The 22,221-nt window shown below is 36.8% G+C and overlaps 1 protein-coding gene across 1 annotated transcript; it reads left to right on the top strand.

Annotated features, from left to right (window-relative positions):
* Nucleotides 1-13,790: 13,790 nt before the first annotated feature.
* Nucleotides 13,791-19,364, top strand: LOC131605083 (protein MAIN-LIKE 1-like). The gene is made up of 2 exons (XM_058877480.1): nucleotides 13,791-13,904; nucleotides 18,717-19,364. Exons 1-2 carry the CDS (start codon nucleotides 13,791-13,793, stop codon nucleotides 19,362-19,364), a joined length of 762 nt encoding a protein of 253 aa, XP_058733463.1.
* Nucleotides 19,365-22,221: the final 2,857 nt, after the last annotated feature.

Raw genomic sequence — 22,221 nt, forward strand, 5'->3', positions numbered from 1 at the left:
TTGGGGCAGTTTTGACTTCTCCTCGTCAAACTCACATCCCTTTCACAGCTAGAATATGCTTTGATTGCACAAACAATGTCGCAGAGTACGAAGCTTGCATAATGGGCCTCGAAGCAGCCATTGATATGAGAATCAAGATCCTTGAGGTTTATGGGGATTCTGCCCTAGTTATACATCAAGTAAGAGGTGATTGGGAAACACGACACCCCAATTTAGTTCCTTATAGGGACTATATCTTGGAGTTGTTGCCCGCTTTCGAGGAAATCACTTTCAATCACATCCCCCGAGAGGAAAATCAATTGGCAGATGCTTTGGCTACTTTGGCGGCTATGTTCAGAGTTAGCTCCCCTAAGGAAGTGCCAGACATAACGATCCTCCGTTACAAAGAGCCTGCCCATGCATTCCCTGCTCATTGTCTCACTACTGAAGATGTGTATGATGAAAAGCCATGGTATTACGACATCAAGAGGTATGTTGAGAAGCAAGAGTATCCCGAAGATGCTACGATTGGTGATAAGCGAACGCTTCGAAGGTTAGCATCCAAATTCTTCTTGTCAGGAGACGTCCTGTACAAAAGAAACTATGATTCAGTTTTGCTCAGATGCGTGGATAGACACGAAGCAGAATTGATCATGCGGGAAATTCATGAAGGATCTTTTGGAACTCATTCCAGTGGGCATTCTATGGCCAAAAAGATCTTGCGAGCGGGATATTACTGGATGACAATTGAAAGTGATTGTTATGTGTACGTGAAGAAATGTCACAAATGTCAAGTGTATGCTGACAGAATTCATGTTCCTCCGACTCCTCTGAATGTCCTGACATCGCCTTGGCCCTTTGCTATGTGGGGCATAGACATGATCGGACGGATAGAGCCACAAGCTTCAAATGGACACAGATTTATTCTTGTTGCTATCGACTACTTCACCAAATGGGTTGAAGCTGCTTCTTACAAGAACGTAACCAAGCAAGTCGTTACTCGCTTCATCAAGAAGGAGATCATATGCCGATATGGGGTTCCAAACAAGATCATCACCGATAACGGGTCCAATCTTAATAACAAGATGATGGCAGAGTTGTGTGAAGAGTTCAAGATTGAACATCACAATTCATCACCCTATCGGCCAAAGATGAACGGCGCAGTCGAAGCTGCTAACAAGAATATAAAGAAGATTGTCCAGAAGATGGTTAGAACGTATAAAGATTGGCATGAGATGTTGCCATTTGCTTTGCATGGCTATAGAACTTCGGTTCGTACTTCAACTGGGGCAACTCCCTTCTCTCTTGTCTACGGCATGGAGGCCGTACTACCTGTCGAAGTGGAAATTCCTTCATTGAGAGTCTTGATGGATGCCAAACTCGATGAAACAGAATGGGTTCAAACGAGGCTTGATCATCTCAATCTAATTGAGGAGAAACGCTTATCTGCTATCTGCCATGGCCAGTTGTACCAAAAGAGGATCAAGAAAGCGTATGACAAGAAGATTCGGCCTCGAGAATTCCACACAGGTGACCTAGTCGTAAGGAAGATCTTGCCAATTCACACTGATCCAAGGGGCAAATGGACTCCCAACTATGAGGGACCATACATTGTGAAGAAAGCATTTTCAGGTGGTGCTTTAATCCTGACAAAGATGGATGGGGAAGACGTTCCGCTTCCAGTCAATTCAGACTCAGTCAAAAAATACTACGCATAAAAGACCCGCTAGGTCGACGTACCTAGGCAAAAATAAGGGCATCCCGGCAAACCGAAAGGGTTTGGGCAAAAATTAGGGATAGAACAAAAAAAAGAATAACCCGCTAAGTTGAAAACCCGAAAGGGCGACTTAGGCAAAAAGGGGCATCCCGCTGGATTGAAAACCCGAAAGGGCGATCCAGGCAAAAGTTAGGGATCAGAAGCGAGAGGCTGCAATCTGAATATCCTTCACAAAGACCGCTATACGCCCTTGGCAGAACGGACAGATCAATCCAACCATTTCCCCTCTGAAGCAAAGCATTGAGAGGATCGAGGATATGGGAACTGTAGCAATATCGGTTTTAATGGAAACCCGAGCATTTCTCTTTGCCATTTTGCTCTTTGCATTCTATTTTCTTTTTCGCAACTACCTCATTTAGGAGTTGCTTCCTTGTACAGAAGCCTATTCATAGGCATTCCATCAATAAAATGATCTTTTGATAAAAAGCTTTCCTTGTTACTTTTCTTTTTTCGCATGCGAGATGTGATTTAATTCGTTATTAAACGTTGCATTGAAAGCATGGGGAATAATAATCACAAAATCAAACGAAACATGATGTTACATAAACATAAAAGTGCTCTAAGGGGCACCGTTTGCGTCCGAACGTTGTTCTCTGTGCAGGTTGCAGGTTCTATGCGTCATCTTGGCTCATGGTATGTCACAAAGGTCATCATCATCCCGCATAAAAGTTCCAGGGTATAATTCATCAGCACTGGTAAGCATGGAGCACATGAAAAGGTCCATATCCTCCGTCCATAGGGCAGACGAAGAATGGTCTCTCAGAATCCATGATTCCCCAAGCAGCATAGGATGTAAGGAAAGTCGAGCAAAATCATTTCATCCCCAGCAGGGCTATGCTCCAACCCTCAACGCAGTTACCAATAATCTTTGGTACTGTAGGGTTTCCAGTATCAATTCACAATGATGGTTCAAGATCACAAGACAACGGACCCCAATGATCCTTCTTCTGTTCCCCCAAGGGCCTTTATTTGGCACTCTTTGCATATAGAATCCATTGCATATAGCATTTGCATCCTCAAAAGCGTAGCATATCCGTCAAAAGCGGAACATTACGCCACAGAAAAGTCAAACATGCATACAAAGAATAAGCCAGATAATGCAAATCATCCCTCAATCAAGACAATGATACACCCCCACATAAAATGTCCTTACAAACTCCCATTGATATCTGCTACTCCATTACAAATCTCCTCCATCCACGGTGCCGATACTTGGTTTTACCAATCCCCAATCTCCAGTCTAAGTGCTTCAATAATTTTCTTGTGGATCGTAGGTCCGTTGACCTTATCCTCATCTTTTCATTCTTGTGGATCGTAGGTCCGTTGACCTTATCCTCATCTTTTCATTCTTGCGGATCGTAGGTCCGTTGACCTTATCCTCATCTTTTCATTCTTGTGGATCGTAGGTCCGTTGACCTTATCCTCATCCTTTGCATTCTTGTGGATCGTAGGTCCGTTGACCTTATCCTCATCTTTTCATTCTTGTGGATCGTAGGTCGGTTGACCTTATCCTCATCCTTTGCATTCTTGTGGATCGTAGGTCCGTTGACCTTATCCTCATCTTTTCATTTTTGTGGATCGTAGGTCCGTTGACCTTATCCTCATCCTTTGCATTCTCGTGGATCGTAGGTCCGTTGACCTTATCCTCATCTTTTCATTCTTGTGGATCGTAGGTCCGTTGACCTTATCCTCATCCTTTGCATTCTTGTGGATCGTAGGTCCGTTGACCTTATCCTCATCTTTTCATTCTTGTGGATCGTAGATCCTATCATCCCATCGAACCCGTATTTTCGAATCACAGTTTCATACAACAATCATTTCCATTGAGAACCTTGTATTGGCACCTCAGGCTACGTTACAAGCTATCACCCTTCTTCCAATTACTCACCATAAATTTCCACCAGAAAAACAATAAATTTCTCTTTCCCCAGCAGATATCAAAACAAAAATAAGGATAACACTTACACCATCTTCTCTTCAGGACAAATTTCTGGTCTTGGTATTTAATCTTCTTTCACCTTGAATGTTCGAAAGGCTAACGCCAACCTCGCCTTCAAGTGTAAGACGATTAAATAGGGGCAGCTGTCATACCCCAAATTTGTCCTACCCTTTACTTCTAACTGGCTTAGGTTTTGCATTCATGAACATACATCACCTAGGTCATAATCCACATGCATGCATCCATACCATGAGTACTATTCAAAGGCTAGCAAGAAAAAGCTCTAGTGCAAAGAAGTTTGATCAAGAGAATAAGGAAACTAAGATAATCATGTGGCTCTATGTTCATTGAAGTCCTCCTGGATTGGGGTGTCTCTCTGCTTCAAACCAGGGCATTGATTGAAGAGCGTAAGCTTGCAAATTATCTGGTTCCTTAAAACAGGGTTTCTTTGACCAAAGTCAACCAGTTGACTTTCTGGTCAACAGTTAATCAGGAATGGTTTCTTTGTATGGAAAGCTTCTCATACTGACTATGTGGATGTGCTTGTTTGACTGGATTTGACTGGAAGAGATTTAATCGGGAATTTCACCAATAATCGGGAACATCAGAACAGTTGACTTTTTGGGTCAAAATCAGAAGAATTGTTCAAATATTGACTTTTGGTGGAAAATTAATCAAGAAAAGTCCGAGAATGGATAAAATCGGGAGTTTGACAAAAGGTTTCCAAAAATCGAAGCTTTCCAACACTTAGAAAATTTTTTGAAGCTTTGAATCATGATGAGCAGTCCACTTCAGCACTGATTTACACATGTCAAGTGGCATTTTTTGGGAAAATTTCCAACATCAAAGTTGTTCCTCTCATGGAGGTGAACAATTTTGTAGTTGGACATTTTTTCATTTGGAGCTTGGGTCAAAAGATATTGAGGTCTGATCTTTCTGAAAATTCATTTAAACCAAGTCACAATCCAGGTCACAAGTCAGGTCATGACCTGGCATTTTGTCAAACACATGGCACGCCAAATCTCCAGCCATTTTTAGAGCTCTACAGAAGTGCCATGAATGCAAACTTGGTATCATTCTCTTCTTTGCCATCCCCTATATCCATTGAAACAAGAATTGGGACAATTGAATAAATATTGAACAAGATACAAGACTCCAAAGGCACTCCCTCGCAAAGCGCAGGACGCGTATCCGGCCAAGCCAAGCTGTGAGGTCACGCGCGGCATTACCACAAACACGTGGTGGGCAGAGTTTGAATTTGACTTGTGGATTCCATGAGTTCCCATATTGACCAAACATGGTTCTAAGGGATTCCTTACCATGCCCTCTACATATTGAGACCAAGTTCATTGATTTTGGACATGTGTGGGCCAGGATAGAGATGTCCAAAGTCAGGCCCTGATCAAATTGCATCTTTGCCAAGGATACAAGCCAGAAACCATGTCACGTGTGCAACATCATGAAGTGAGTTCCTTCCAAGTTCCAAATCATTTTGTGTGAGCTACAAGCCTCATCTCTCAGCACTTTCCACACCAAAATTGATCTACTCCATGCCCCCTCCACATTGATCAAAAGATCAAGTGTTTTAGTCGCTTGGTTAGCAAAATATAATGCCCTAAAGTGTATTGCATGGACATTCTTAGCACCAAGCAACACACAACTTCTTGCAACACAACCATTTCCATATCTCGCCATGCATAAGTCTGTACGTGAAAGCAAAGAAAAGCATCACCACAAGTGTCCAAACTTCTTCACTAAGCATGAGAAATATTCCTCTACACGAGCCACACCATAGGCTCCTACACACTCACTCCCTTATAAATACCAGATTCACTTTCTCTTCTCGGGAGAGACTCTCATTTTTCTTTCATTTCTCTCAAAGCCCTCTCTCCTCACTCTCCTTCCTCTCTACTCCACCTTCTCTCATCCTCACTTCCTCTCACTTCCATAACAAACTCTCCTCTCATCACTCTCTCTCACCGCTGCAACCACCCTAACCGTTTCCTAACTGCCATAACAACCTCCTCCCTCCACTCACCTTGAACATCACCACCATAAACCACCATCTTCATCCACCATAAACGAACCGCAACCTACTCCGATCAAAGTATCTTCATCACCTTCTCCGATCCGAGCTCCATATTCGTTCTCACTCGTGTGACTACAAGAAAGATTCTCTGCTTTTCTCAATACGCGTCATCTTTGAGAGATTTGGAGCTACTTCAGCACTATCATCGTCAACCTCTCGAGGTACAGGAGCTTTCTCAATCTTCGACACAAGAATTCGTTCAGGTGAGCTCTACGAACTCCTTTGCACGCTAGCTGCATGTAATAAATCATGCAGTGTTCATTCTTGTGCATTTTTCTGATTCTTGATGATTGGATGCGGTTTGCTCTAAACAATTGCCGTTTGAACGTTTAGCACGTATATTTGAGGTTTATGAATGAAGATGAACGCGCTGATATACTTAGATTTGATTTTAGAAAAGGTGGATGTTAGTGACGGTTTCATGTTCATCGTCGGTTATGATGTTAGAGGTAGGATTGGTAAAAAACTAATGTCGGATTCGTGTTCTACGTGAAAATCCGAGTAAGACAGTGGCGGATTTTTGATTTTTCGGGCGTTTTGGTGGTGGAGCCACGGCGGAGCTGGGTGAGGAAGATGACCGGAGCATCTCCGGCTCCGGTGATGCCCATGAGGGGTTGGGTTTTGTCCTTATTACGTGGCATAGTGCTATTGGTCCTCACTCCCAACTTATGGCCATTTTTGTTTATTATTAAATGACTGCAATACTGCGTGTTATGCTCTGATTGGCTGAGGCTCGTTCTTGTCATCTTGTGACTTAAAACTCATGTGACCAATTGATGCTAGTGTGTTTTACTTTTCTATGTCACGTTAACAAAGAGGCCATATGAGAAAAATGGTGAATACTTACTGAAGCAATAATTTGGAAATAAAAAAATGAAATAATGAGAGTGAACCATTTGTGGTAGTGACTGGGCCTTGGCGTGTTGGGCCCTGCTCTTTTCAGTATCGCACCTCCCAGATACTAATGCATGCGCATCATATATACTGGGCCTTAGCGCCCTAGCTTTTACCACCCCTTGTTCAGGCCCAGTTTCTGCCATAACACATTTTAGTTCATATTGAAAGTACTCTTGCACCCCCCGCCTGTTGTGAATGGTTTTGGTTAAATTTTGGTTTCTTTTCACATTTAATTCTTTTTTCCTCAATATTTTGTGAATATTTTTGTGAATATGTTGTGAGTATTTTGTGAATATTTTTGTGAATATGTTGTGAGTATTTTGTGAATATTTTTGTGAATATGTTGTGAGTATTTTGTGAATATTTTTGTGAATATTTTCGTGAACATTTTGTGAGTATCTTTAATAGCTTCAACAAATCATTTAGTTTTTTATGTGATTTTTTAGTATAACCCCTTTGTAAATAAATTGCTAATTGACTTTTAATTAGACTTTAACTCCTTTTAATTGATGGTGTTTGTATTTTGTTTTTTATATATTCCCTTTAGATATTAGTTTAGATCTCAAATAGGATTTAGTGTATAACATTAGATTAGAGACTAGGTTAGTTCCCTTCTCATTCTCTTTTTCTTTTCAACTTTTAAAATACTTAATAAAAATCGATGAAGATCATACCGTTGCTTTATTTCATGGTAGGAAAGAAATGATTGAGGCGTAGGCCTCGATGTATGTTCTTTCCTACTTAACGGAGAAGAAATGATTGAGGTGTGAAGCCTCGGTGTATTTCTTAACCGTTATTTAGAGAAACGATCGTGGCGTAGGCCTCGATGTGCATTCTCTAAATATTCATAAAAAACTCTTTTTGTATCTCTTTTACTTAGCGGAGAAGAAATGATTGAGGTGTGAAGCCTCGATGTATTTCTTAACCGTTATTTAGAGAAACGATTGTGGCGTAGGCCTCGATGTGCGTTCTCTAAATATTCAAAAACAAACAAAAAACTCTTTTTGGTATGATCTAAGTCACAAATTAAAATCCCCGTAAAAAACACCAACCAAAAACACTTCAAAAAACCTAATAAATGGTCAGATTTAAAACAAAGTAAGGAAGTGATGCGAGACCTTGTGGTGGGTTCTCGTCATCATGGAATTACCCTAAAAGACACAAACCAATCATTTCTTTTTCTTTTGCCTGGTTGGCACCTAAGGGCACCGTTATTTCCGCTCGTAAGCATCGTAGGCGATCCCTTATGCAAGAGCGCGAACGTTAACGCCGCCCAACTAAAAAACACAAAAACAAACAGAAAATCGTGAGCCGAGCTACGGTAACTCTGATTCCTGAAAAGGATACGTAGGCAGCGGGGTAGGGCCCGTGCGAGTACAATTCTTTATTTTCCCTACATTTTGCATTCATTTCGCATATAGACATAGACATAGATATACACCCTTTAGATAGAAACAAACATAGGTGGATACCATCGAGTACGATGGGCGTGAGGGGTGCTAGTACCTTCCCCTCGCGTAACCGACTCCCGTACCTTGATTCTCTGGTCGAAAGACCTTGTTCTTACCCTTTGTTAGGTGTTCTGATATTCCTTTCCCTTATGGGATAAATGTATTGGTGGCGACTCTGTTCATTTTTCGCGAGCGTGCGACAAAAGGTCACTGAAGAAGGACCTGATACTAAGCAAGCAAAGAAGCAGAAGAAACCTACAGAGTCTCTCAAAATACCCAAAACCGAAGAACAGTTTGCGAAGCTCATTCGTAAAATTTACCACGCAGATTCTTCTGAACTTCCCCCTCAGAAAAAGCCTCCTCCTTCTGTAATTCCATCTTCTTCCACCACCATAACAAGAAACCGTCCACTTCTTTCTACACCAGTTCTAAACCCTCAACCACTAAATGCTATCTCAACCACCTCCACCGCAGTTTCTTCATCCTCCTTATCCTCTTCTACTACCACTGTCTTGTTCTCAAGAAAATATAAACCCTATAGTCTTCTTTACCCTGACTATCGTTTCACCTTCAATCCTTATGAACCCTCTTTTGATACCTGTTATGACTTGTTGAAGTATAAGGTCAGAATATGATTGGATACTCTGAGAGCTGCTCATGACTCCAAGATGGATCATGTTGCTACTGGTAAGTTGTGGAAGAGTTTTAAGAAGAATATTCAGACTGATCTTCTGAACATCTAGAAGAGATGCTTGGCTGATGCATCTGGACCTTCTGGTTACTTTTTGGAGTTAGATGATGGTAAGTGTTATACCCCAAAATTTGCCCGCATCTTTTTTCAAGAAAACTCCAATCTGAAAATTAAGAGTCTCATATGATCATGGATTTTTATTTCAACAAATATCCTGACATATGAAATACTTAGTTTTTAGAATTTTTCTTATACAGTAATTTGGCTTGCAGTTGAGTTTATTCTTACGCAAACGCCAAATACTGTTTATTACTTCACACATGCTATTTATTTATTTACAGATAAATAGTACTGACACAATTGGTATAGAGTTAAATCTTTTTGCAGGCGCAGAATCAGGAAACTCAGACTGTACTGGTAACAAGTAGATTATTATTATCTTTTGTTTCCCACTAATTTTTGTACTATATTCCATTATTTTCAAAAATCTTTTCAAAATCTCTTTTTCAAAATCAAATCTCTCTTTTTCCCAACACTATCTCCACTTTCTTTCAAATCTAACTTCCACTCAAATTTTCCTTTTGTACGGAATCACATCATTCCCTAATGTCTCTATCCTTCTTTCCATTCTATAAATACCTCCCATTTTCTTCCATAAAATCTCACATCAAATTCTAATTCATCTCTCAAATTCCTACCTCATATCTATTTTCTCTTCTTCCCTGACAAGAATGGCAGAGTGGATAGAGACACTGTTTCTTACAGTCATCACCATTGCTACGGTGATCATGACTTTCTTCTGCCTGCATAGTCCTGAAGAGTGTGGACCTGCAATGGTTGCACTCCCAATCATCTACATGTTATTGTTTATAGCATGGGTTATCAATCGTCATTCTTAAAATTTGCCGTATTTCTTATTTCTTAAATGTACCGTTTATTCGTCGTACTGTTCAATATAGTATGTAATATTTGTACTGTCAGTATTAAATGTTGTACTATTTGTCATAATATTGCTTAATTACTCAGATAATATTTTATGTGTTTTCTGCCAGTCAAATATTCATTTTTCTGTGCATTAAATGATTTTCAGGGTTATTATCGGTAATTTTGCCCGCATACCGTAAATATTAGTTATTTATTATGTCTATGTTTTTTTTAACAAGTCATGTAAATAAACTTTCATTTTTCACATAAAACAAAAACAAAAACAAAAAAAGAAAATTAACTTTGACTGTTGATTTTTCACTCTAACTGCTACCTGAACAGTCAGTCGACAGCCAAACTGTTGGCAGTACAATTCTCAGTGTTTTGTACCATCAATCAAATCAATCTTTCACAATTCAAAATTCCAAGATCTTTGTGCTAGAAGTCTTCTGAATATCACGCGATTAGCAGAGACTCAACACTGCACAAAAATCAGGTACGCTTAACTGTCTCCTACACAAACAGTCCCTAATCAGGGTTTTTCTTGTTTTTACAGGAGCAACAAGTTTTTGAGAGCTCAAATGGATTTCATACACATCCATATATCTCAAAGTACCATCATACAAATTTTCAAACTTCAATTCACTCAGACGCACCGTCAGCAGCTCAAACAGTCAACAGACGACCCGTTTGACCAAAAAAGTCAACAGACAGTCAAAAATGAAATTTTTTGTCAAAGTCCATATTTTGTCAAAGGATTCATCATTTGATCATTGGATGATCATAATTCATCAAGGAAAGATCAAAAATCAACAAAACCCTAAGAGTCAAAATTAGGGTTTTTGCCTGAAAAGTCAACTCAACTTTGACTGATCATAACTCTCTCATCCTTCATCCAAAAAATTCAAACCAAAGCTTATTTTGAAGGAAATTCAATTATCTTTCAAATGCCATTGATCCCATGGTCATTGGATTCACCATTTGAAAAATATGATCAAAGACATTACAGGTCATTTTCAAAGTCAACAAAAAGACACTTTTTTCAAAAGGACACACAAGGAGCTTCAAAAATCATTTTGACATGAGACCAAAGACATTGGTTAGAGGACTCTTTGAGGTTTCCAAAAAGTGCAAGATCTCCTTCATATGACTAAAATTGAGGGATTTACACCTTGTTGAAGTTGGCTAAATTTTGGGAAAATGCATGAAATCAACATTGCTCAAAAATGTATTTTTTCCAAATGGGGCCAAGTTTTCAGCATTCAAACATCATTTCCATGATATTATGGGCCTCCCACGACCAAGACTAAGCCCACACCATTTTTATTCATTTTTTGCTTGATTTTATCTTATTTTAAGATTAAAATTAAAAGGAAAATGGATGGATAAATGGTAGCTTAACTTCCAAGCATGACTCACCCAAGGAATCTTCATCTTTCTGCAGAGAATTGAAGAGCAAGGCAGGTGCATTGAAGGCAAGAAGACTTGGTCAATAATTCAAAGCTTTTTTAATATAAAAAAATGCAAGAATTCCACAAAGGCAACTAGTTGCTTCTTAGCTTCAATTCTAAGCACACAATGCTTATAAATAGGCTAGCATGCTTCAGTAACAAGAGAGACACGAATCAGAAACAAAGCCTTGCTCATATACACTTGTAACCACTTGAAAAAATTCAAAGAAAATTCAAATTCGAGTTTTTAATTTCAGTCCATTTCAATACAAACTAAGCATTCAAACATCATCTCTGAGCTTCACTGAAACTATTCCAATCAATTGCAAGTCTTAAACCTCATTGAATCGAGCTATATAGGCCACGGTTTGTTCAAACTAAAACCAACTTATATCTCATAACACACGCATATTTAACAAGATGTAGATGCATAATTGTGTTTGGTTTGAAGCTCTGGTCGTTTCTGGAGCTTCAATTGGATTTTAATGGCTGTTTGTAGCATATACCATTTTAGGGTTTTCTTAGCTCAAAATTAGGGTTCTTCATTAGGGCCAAAATTAAAACAAATTAAGGGCAGGGTTACATTCAGTAGAACAAGACGAATCCAATGGTACCATCGCGCCTGATTTCTATGCTTGTTTACCCCTATTCGTTATTTTGCAGATTTAGGGTTCATCAATTATAGCGCTTTTGCATAAAAGCGCTGTTAAAAGTGGTGTCTGGAGGTTGAAGACAAAGACGTGTCCTCCTCCTATTGGCCAGCCAGCGCGCGTACTTTTTAAAATTTCCTCTAATTCTGTGCTTTGCAGGTGTACTGATCACCACGTGCCTCAATTTCTGGACCATCTGATCTCATTTAATGAATCATCCAACGCGCCAGATCAAACAATCCTTATCATGGACCCTCAATCCAACCACACATGATCAGTATCCTTTTATTTTCTATTTTATTTTAATTTCTTTGTTAAATTAATTAAAAATAGTTTAAAAAATCCAAAAAATACACAAAAAATATTTTTAGACTTCTAAAATAATATATTATTTTCTGAAATAAAAATATTTTATTTTTCTTCAAAATTTCAATATTTTGCATAATTAATTAGTATATATTTACATATTTGCTTTTTAATTATTCTAACCAATCAAAAAATCATAAAAAAAATTGTTCTTCATGTTAAATATTGTTTATATATTATAAACTAATTTTGTACATATTTTGAATAATTTTATCTTTAAGTTTTAATTATTTGTATAATTATTTGTATAATTATGTTTTAATTAGCTTAAATCAATTTCAAATCAATTTCAAAATTCCAAAAAATTAGTTTTGTTTTTTAAATTAATTGATAAATATTTTGTACATATTTTAAACTTAATTTCTAGGTTTAAATTTATTTTCATTTTTTTTTCTTCATTTTAATTTAATTAATCATGCATTAATCATAATTAAAATCAATCATAAAAAATCCAAAAACATGCCTTTTATTTTTCTTGCAATTTAAATTCCTAGATAAATGTATAGGATGTCAAATTCATGTAAATAGGCTAGTTTACATTTCCTGCACAATCGATGTAATAGCGTAGATTTACTTTCCGCACTTTACATTTCCGCATTTTAATTTCCAGCAAATATAAACTGCGTGTATGTCAAAGATAAAATTGAACCGTTAGATCACTAACTTCAAAGATAAAATATCTGAATCCAATCACAATCACACTTGCACCTCTTAAGGTAAATCCCTTCTCATTCTTTTCAAAATCAAAGTCAAAATTCTACTATTTTGAGTACAGAATCGAACCTTGCGTTTATATCCGGTGAAAGGATATATTTTTAAAGGAAATAGGATAAAGACCTTACAACTCAGGGTAGACCTCCTAGTTTGTTTGCTCAAATCAAAACAAACAAAATTCTCATACACTGTTGTTTTTCAAAACAAAACTTTCAAAAAAGACAATACTTTGTATACATCCAAACACGGATTATTACAAAGTTAACGTTCTTTTCAAAACATCTTTCGAAAGATAAACAAGCATTTTGTATACATCCACACACGGATCATTACAAAATTCAAATTACAAAGGTATTTGAAACCACATATGAGCAATTTCAGAGCAATTGAAAAGTGATCGAAAAACAAGTGAGCTAAGCAAACTTAAGAGCCCATGGATAACCATGGATACAAAGGGTGCTAACACCTTCCCTTTGTATAACCTACCCCCTTACCCAGAATTTCTTAAAGGTCTTTTTTCTGTTTCTTTTATAAACCTTTCCTTAATTGGATAAAATAAAAGGTCGGTGGCGACTCTGTGAATTTTCAAAATGCGAAAGCATTAAGCGATAAAAAAGAGTCAGTTCACGTATCTCTACAGAACAGAGGTATGGCCCGGGATTAAAAAACGGAGGTCCACAGTAAGTACTATCACCCCATCAGGAACTGGAAATCTCTTGAAGAGAAGGAATTTTATGATGAGCTTGAAGAGGTGCATCCTCTTGCTATGGTTGTGTGGAAGCCTCAACTCCACGTTCTGACTGGAGATTTTCAGTTCTTATTCAACTAGTTAAGGGAGAATCCCTCTGCTAAAGCACCAATTATGGTATATCCAGAAGTTGACTATCCATCAGAACCTGTTGCTCCTACACCTCCTCAGAATTCGGCTGCATTTCTTCTGGCCCTTGAAAATTCAGATGCTGAAATCCCTTCTCTGGTATATGCTGAAGTTGTTTTTGTATCAGAAGCTGTTGTTGAGAATCAAGATGCTGAGAATCATCCTGCTATGCAATCTTCTGCTAAGGAAAATCAAGCTGATGTTCTCATGGTCGATGCTGCTGTTGAGAATCCTACTGTCTTGGACAATAGTTTTGATGCTTCTTCTGCTGGACCTTCTGTTCAGATAGACACCATGAAGGCTCTTCAACAGAATCAAGCTGATCTAGCTTCTCGTTTGGACAAGCATGAGGATACTCACAATGAGTTTAGATCTTTATGAAGACGCAAATAGAAAGCACTACTGAGATTAAAACCCTTCTGGCCCTCTTAGCTTCTAAGCTTGGCTAGTCGTAGTCTGTCTTGGTCTTAGATGTTTTCTTGTTTTATGCATCTGTTTCTTGCATCTGCTTTTATCCCTTGTGTACTTCTGATATTTTGTTTATTAATGAAATCATTATCTTCTTCACTTTATGTGTCGTTTTTCATCTGAATCTTTTAATGTTTTTTGATGTTATGACAAAAAGGGGGAGAAACATGATAATTGATTTGGTTTATTATATCAGTTGCTGGGATTAAGTCTCAACATTTCCTAACATTATTTGCAAGTTCTATGTCTTTGAGATTTTTTGTAGGATTGAAGATATTCTGAAAAAGCTCAACATGAGAAGCAAATACATGGGGAAAAGCAATTCTATAAAGAAGCTTGTTCTTGGAAAATTGAAGCAAGCTTAGTGCTGTGAAGCTTCAAGATCAGAAGCAAGAAGAATGTTCTGATATTCTCTTTGTAGAATATGCTCTAATACATTTTCTTCTCTTAAATGCTCTGATACATGCTATTTATTAAGAATGTTCTGATACATTCATACGCTGATATTTTTTGTCTAGTATGTTCTGAAACATTTCAGGATGTAAAGATGCTCTGATGATGCTCTGATACATTCAAGAATGTTTTGATTCAAACAAACATGCTATGACAACAAAGAAGAAATTCAAAGCTCTGAAGCTGTCCTATGGAAGCAACAAGCAGAAGCTCTGAATATTTCGAAGTTTTAGGCGAAGTGAAAGTCTATGCTGAAATGAAAAGTACTCAGGGAAGTCTTTTATTTATAAACTCTTCGAGTATTTATTTCAGGGGGAGACATATTCACACACTCTGATTATATGCTTATGCTATATCTGTGTAATTGTCTTTTGTCATCTGATATTCTGATTGCAAATTCATATCAATTATATATATTTTTGTCATCATCAAAAAGGGAGATATTGTGCGAACAAGATTTGTTCTGATCAATATTCTTGTTTTGATGATAACAATGTATATGAATTTTGTATAAGACCATGTGGTACTCTAATCCTTTGCATTTTCCATTTCAGAAAATATATAAGGAGTATGCACAATTCAGCGCTAAGAAGCACTGACTCAGAAGGTTCAGGATTGCAACATCAGAACATGATCTCGCAAGACATCAGAAGATGGTCAAGCAGAATCAGAACATGGTCTACGAAGCATCAGAAGAACATGAGATTAGAAGCAGAAGCACTGAAGTTCTTATAGTATCACGCTCAAGCACTTCAAAGTCTGAAGACAAGAAGATGCTCTGCACCAAGCTGTGACTCTGATTATCCAAACGTTGTATTCACAAATCTGAGATCATAAGCTAGTACTAGATGACAGGCTATTAAGTATATTCTCTGACTGACAAAAGGAATGTTTGAAGCTACAAAAGGCAAAGTCAGTAAAAGCAGGAAAAGCATGGCACGAGGTAGTTGACAAAACAGTGAAAACATTAAATGCAAAGCTGTACTATTCACGCAATGCATTAAATGCAATTCAACGGTCATCTTCTCAAATGCCTATAAATATGAAGTTCTGATCAGAAGCAAAGCAACAACTCTTGCAAAAATACTGAAACGCTGCTGAATTCAAATCTCACGAACTTCATCTTCAACCTCACAAACTCTTGCAATATTTAGTGAGTGTTAAGCTTAGAACTTAAGAGAAATATCACAGTTGTGATTATAAATTTCTAAGAAGCAAATTCATACTCTTGTAAACATTTATTTTACATTGACTGTAAAAGGTTCCTAGAGTGATCAGTGAGATCAGTAGACTCTAGAAGACTTAGAAGTTTCTAAGTGGTGATTTCCTAGAGTGATCAAGTTGTGATCAGTATACTCTAGAAGACTTAGAGTGTTTCTAAGTGGATAACCATTGTAATCAAGATTGATTAGTGGATTAAATCCTCAGTTGAGGTAAATCACTCTAAGGGGGTGGACTGGAGTAGTTTTGTTAACAACGAACCAGGATAAAAATATTGTGTTCATTGTTTTTATCTTAAGAGTTTTTAAAGTCACACTAATTCAAACCCCCCTTTCTAAGTGTTTTTCTATCCTTCAGTTATTCAATGGATACTAGGGAAGGAATTGTTCTTCCTACCTCAATTTAATGCCATTAATTTGAATCAATTTATGTTACAAGATTTTTCTCAATTATGTATATGAAATTCTATAGATCCAAAGAGTTTAAATTTTGTTGATCCAAAAGATTTATGAATTTGTGGTCAATTAAAAGTCACAAAAATATGTTGATATGTTCAACATGTTATGATAATTTGTTCAAAATGGGTTAATCCAAAAAGTTTTAACAATTTTTATTGCCAAGATATAGCAGAATTTTAGCATACTTTATGATCTTGTTTTAACATAGTTTTATAAACAGTTATATTATCAACATTATAAATCAGTTTTAGCATAATTTTAACAAGCTTTAGACTTTATAAACGATAGTTATAGAAGAGTTACAACAAATTTAATCAATATTAAAAAAAAATTCATTAAACCAACACAACTTTTACATGATTTTCTTATGACGGTAAATCATTACAACTTTTACATAATTTTCTCATGATATTAAACCAACACGTCTCTTAAACTAAACCTATTTAAAATACATTTTTCAAAATCACTATATTCACCCATAAACTAAAAATCTCAACCACCATTAACATTTTCAACCATCATTTTGTATAGATAACTTCATTCTTCAATTTGAATTTTTTTCTTATGCCTTTAATCTTCAAATTCTTTTAGTCAACAATTTCATCACCTAATCACTTGAAAAATCACAACCCTTTTTCATGTGATTTATGTATTTTCTACAATCCCAAATTTTATTCCCAAAGTTCAAAATGTTCATGTATATCATAATACGAAGAACACATTTCTCTTGGCAAAAACATTTTGTCTTCGTGTTTCTTCTAAGTACAAATCTAAGTATCTCAAAACTTTGGTTGTTTGACATTCAAGCACAGGTATAAATCTTTGACACTGAAGAGAAATTTTGAAGATGATGAAGATGAAGAAGATGAAGGTGGAGCCCTAGAAAATGCATGACACTATATTTTTTTACGATTTTCTTCTGAGTGGAAATGATTATGCGTTTATAAAATGTTTGCCTCATCATTACAACTTAATACTTTTCTCAAAATTTAACAAAAGAGATCACATTTCTAAAGAAACGGTTTTAAGGGACTAAAATGAAACGTTTATTTGATAAGTGACTAAGGTAAAACATTAAATTAAATTACGGTACTTCGTGACTAATTAAGTCAATATCCTTTTAACAACACGATTACTATGTTTGAATTGAAAAAAATGTTGGTAGTGGAGTGTATAGAAAGAGGGGATTTCTTTATACACCTTTTAACCTTCTTAGGGGCCTCAGGCTAAATTCTTGTTTTAACCCCTGAATTCGGAGATGCACCTCCGAACGCACCACGTTTCATTTTGTTAGGGGTGTTTTCAAAGATGCATCTCTGAAACACCTTTTTGGTCAAAATCAGGGGTGTTTCGGAGATACAACTCCAAATTCACCCACTTTTTTAAAATTTTGAGGCTTTTCGGAGATGCTTCTTTGAATTAGGGTATATACGACAAACCAATGACAGAAACCCCTCATTCTATTTTGTTTCAAACCCAAACACCTAAACACCCCAAAACCTCAATCAAAACTCATTTGAACTAATTTTTACTCATTTCCACTCAGTTCAACTCAGTTCAATTCCTTATTTCAACACATTTCAACAACTTTCAAAGCTCCAAGTTTGAGTAAGTTTATCTTAATCCTTTGTTCTACTTTGTATGTGTATAATAAATTGATTAGAATCATTTAAATTTAATAGGTTGAAGTATAACTTATAAAATGTGTCTATTTTGGTGTAACTTGTAAATAGGTTGAAGGTTAAAAAATGGCACTCGTAGGTGTTTTCAGAAGTGTATCTACAAAAACACCTTTGAGGAGTTTCGGATATGCACTTCCGAAATAATGCCTGAGTTATTTTTTTATAAATATTTTCAAACCTGATTTGGTTCCTTCCCTTTGAGTATTGATTATTCTTTTTCTATGAAAAATGGTTGAGATCCCGAACAAAATGAGACTCAGCGGGCCAAGCCAAACTGCTTTTGCTCGGCGTGAGAGAGCTAAGTAGTCTATAGGGGTTTGAGGACGCGGTTGGGTACTGCGGGAGGAAGTTGAGGGAATATCCACTTCTGCTCCGAGGAGTCGCCTGTCACGTGTGTCCTCATCTAGGGATAATAAGGAGGAACCCGAGGAGGTTCATGTTCCAGAATTCGTGTAGGTTAACCCGGCGTATCCAGGAAGGCCCTCTAATACCTCCTTCTTGATCTATTACTCTGATCATGTCGCTCGACATGTTTCTACTGGACAAGTATATTTTTATTACACTTTTCATTTAAATGATTTACGCATGAATATGTTAAAATTGATATTAATTAATATTTAGGTTTACAGGAGCAACTGCCACTAAATTCCGTGAACCACGCGCATAAAATATTTGATTTGTATCATCCTGATGCAGATTGGCTTAAGGAGGCCATTTTTGGCTCGGGACTTGCCAGACTTTATTGTTATGGTTTCATCACTATCACCCACAACAAGCAGGGGGCATTTGTCGAGAGATGGCACAAGGAGACGTCATATTTCCACTTTCTTGTTGGGGAGATGATGATCACACTTGATGACGTCGCCTTCCTACTACACCTCCCTATCAGAGGGAGGTTACTTAACCACTCCCAAATCACTCATGATGTCACCACTAAATGGATGGTTGACTATTTGGGAGCTCAACTAGAAAAGGCATATGAGCAATATTCCTTGACTGATGGAGCTCATGCCAAGTTCTCATTCCTGAAGGACCTTTATCACGACCACCTTGTTATGGAAACTGATTGCGAGACTAGGGGAGATGACTTCTTTGTTCAGTATCACTGTCAGTGTGCTTTGAGGTGTTACTTCATGTTATTGTTTGGCACGTCCCTTTTTGTGGACAAAAGTGCAAACTACGTGGATGCAACATACCTCCGGTACTTCATGGATTTGGATACAGTGAGGGAGTGGAACTGGGGGCCGGCTATTTGGGATCCCTATACCAAAAGATGAATGAAGCTTCTAACGGGATTCATATTCGTATTCGTTTTTCAGGGATGGATCATTTTTCACTTCCACTGCATTCTAGGTTTTAATCTTGATTTGCTTTATATGGAGGAGATTTCGAGTGCTTCCATGTATATCCCCATATAGGGAATCAAGTTGTGCTGCCGTTCCAGGTGTATCTTGATCAGACTGTTCATGATGACATCCCGTGAACACCATTCGAGGATCACATGGAGATTATCCCATTCGACTCTATCGCATTGTACTCTGGCTGGTTGGCATGTGGAACTGTCACTATGGTCAGGTATTTACCAGAGCGATGCACGCAGTAGTTTGACTATGTTCAGACCATACCCAGATCTCCATTTCAGACTGCTTCCGACACCATTATCCTTTGATATCTCGATGACATCTTTGAGGATTGGGAGCATCATGGTTCCAAAGGAGTATTTATTGATGCAGGCACCCAACAGTTGACATTGTATAGAGGGATACGTGACATGGTTCTACATAGTGTCACACCCTATCATGACACCAGATGCTCCTGGACGTCTACCTAGGCCAACTCATAAGGATATCTTGGAGAATCAGCAGGCCGAGGATGACCATGCCACTAATCTCTTGATGGTCTATAGGCGGATACAGTTGATTGTAGGGGTGTTCAAAACCAAACTGGCCCAATAGAAAACCGCAAAATTGAACCAAACCAAACCGAAACCCTAAAAATCTGTATTTGGTTCGGATGTGTTTTGGTCATTTTTTAACAAACTGCGCGGTTCGGTTTGGTTTGCAGTTTGTATTTTACAAAGCGAATTAAACCTAACCAAACCGCATTATGTTACAACCTTCAAAACTTCAATTAACGTATATCCAACCCAAACTCAAACCTATTATGCCTAAGTCTTACGATTACAAATAATTTTCTCTTCCTCACACTTAAAGTTTTAGTTTAAGTCTTCTGAAATTTCTCATAGCGGTATTGCACCTTCTTCTCATCTTCTTTTCCAAATACGTATCGTATCACATATTCTTTTCTATTTTTTCATCTCTTAAATATTTTCTTTTTCATCTTATTATTTTTATTTTACTGTTCTCATTTTCAATTACGTTTTTAATGTTCCTCTTCTTATCTAATCGTATCTCTTCTGTTCTTTCTTTTTCATCTTCTCTAATATTTCATCTCCTCTTCTTTTATTTCATTATAATATTTTTGATATTACTTTATGCTACTAATTTAGGTTTTTTATTCCATTTTTATCTAATATATATACAAAAGTTGTTATTCAAATATGATGAATTTTGCTGTTATTTGATAACGCATAAATAACTAAATACAAAGTTATGTTGTCATCAATATGTGTATGTATGGCTCAATAAATTTTTGTAAAAAAAATCGAACCAATCCAAGCCGCATTGGTTTAATTCGGTTTTATTTCTAAAAGCCAACCAAACCAAACCGAACCGCACACTTTTTCCGCTTGCGATTCGGATGGTTTTTTTACGTTAAAACCGTCAAAATCGCACCGCAAACACCCCTATTTGATTGGGCATTATGAGGTTTGGACTTAGGTATCATCGAGAGGAGCGGTCCTGAGGCGGTGGCCTTCGTAGAGAGGATGGTTAGGGAGGTAGCGAGTGCGGTGGGATAGAGGAGGCAGAAGAGGGGTCAGGGGGTGAGGATTAGGCATACACAGTAAACTATGCCTTTTTTTATTCCAGAATAATTTATGAACAATTTATGTATTAGTTTTTACTATTCCAGAACAATATATTGTGTTTATTATCGTTTTTTATTTCTTATCATTTTTCGTTTGCATTTTTGTTATTGTTTTAATCTAATAATGTATCAAAACTTTGATGATTTAAAAAAAATATCATTGTCCAGAATTTCGGAAATGCATATCCAAAACACATTTCTCATGCATTAAGGGTGCTTTCGAAAATACATCTTAGAAACAACTTTTTTTTGTTGCGTTCGAAAATGCATCTCCGAAGGATATTTTTAAATTTTTAAATTTTTTTTCATTCCTACAAGGTGTATAAAGAAATTCCCTTAAAAAGATTTGTAATGGAGTGTACATGATTGTTGGGCCTAAGTATAAGAGAGCCCGACAATGAAGACATTAAACTCTTACTACAAATAAAAGAAGCACGTTACTTTCTTAGCACATTAGTTTCATTGATTGTACACATTCAAAATGGAAAAGTTGTCTTGTGACATAGAAGTTCCAATTTAGTCGAGAAGATCATAGAAATTCAACTATCCTGCTTGAGGCGGTTGCATCTCATGACTTGTGATTCGTCATGCTTTCTTTTTTTGGATACTCTAGATTCAAACAACGACATCAATATTCACATATCCAACATTTTTCAACCTTTTGATTGGAGATGCACCCAAAATGAATCCCATATAATATAGTGATTATCCGGAAAAATATCTTAGCATGACATGATTGTACCATACCTTAATTACACTAAAAACTTTTCTTTGTATACATAAAATTTGTCATAGAGCTTTATAAAAGAGACGGAAGAAACATATTTTTACGTATTATATAAAGTAATTAATTAATAAATAAATTTTAATTAAAATTAAGTGAAAATAAAAAAATAGATAAATTAGCTGGAACAAATATAAATTGTTTATTATCCATTAGAATTTAATTGATTAAAATTGTTTATAAATTACTTAAATGCTATGTGACATTTTTGTACCATAACAAGTAACACAAGCAACCAAAATAAATTTTCCCATTGAAGATACTTTTATCAACTATTATAAATCAATGAAGTAATGAACAACGGTGATGAAAGTGACTTGACAGGTAATTCAGACTGTTTAATGTGATTTCACATTTGAACT

Source organism: Vicia villosa, linkage group LG5 (assembly GCF_029867415.1).
Source record: "Vicia villosa cultivar HV-30 ecotype Madison, WI linkage group LG5, Vvil1.0, whole genome shotgun sequence".
Classification (NCBI taxonomy): Eukaryota; Viridiplantae; Streptophyta; class Magnoliopsida; order Fabales; family Fabaceae; genus Vicia; species Vicia villosa.

What these genes read in the sequence shown, in the direction of transcription:
- LOC131605083 (XM_058877480.1), top strand. Translation starts at nt 13,791, where the DNA reads ATGGTATATCCAGAAGTTGACTATCCATCAGAACCTGTTGCTCCTACA. An exon ending in ATGCTGAAATCCCTTCTCTG is followed by an intron (nt 13,905 to 18,716) that starts GTATATGCTGAA and finishes TTAGGTTTACAG; the next exon opens with GAGCAACTGCCACTAAATTC.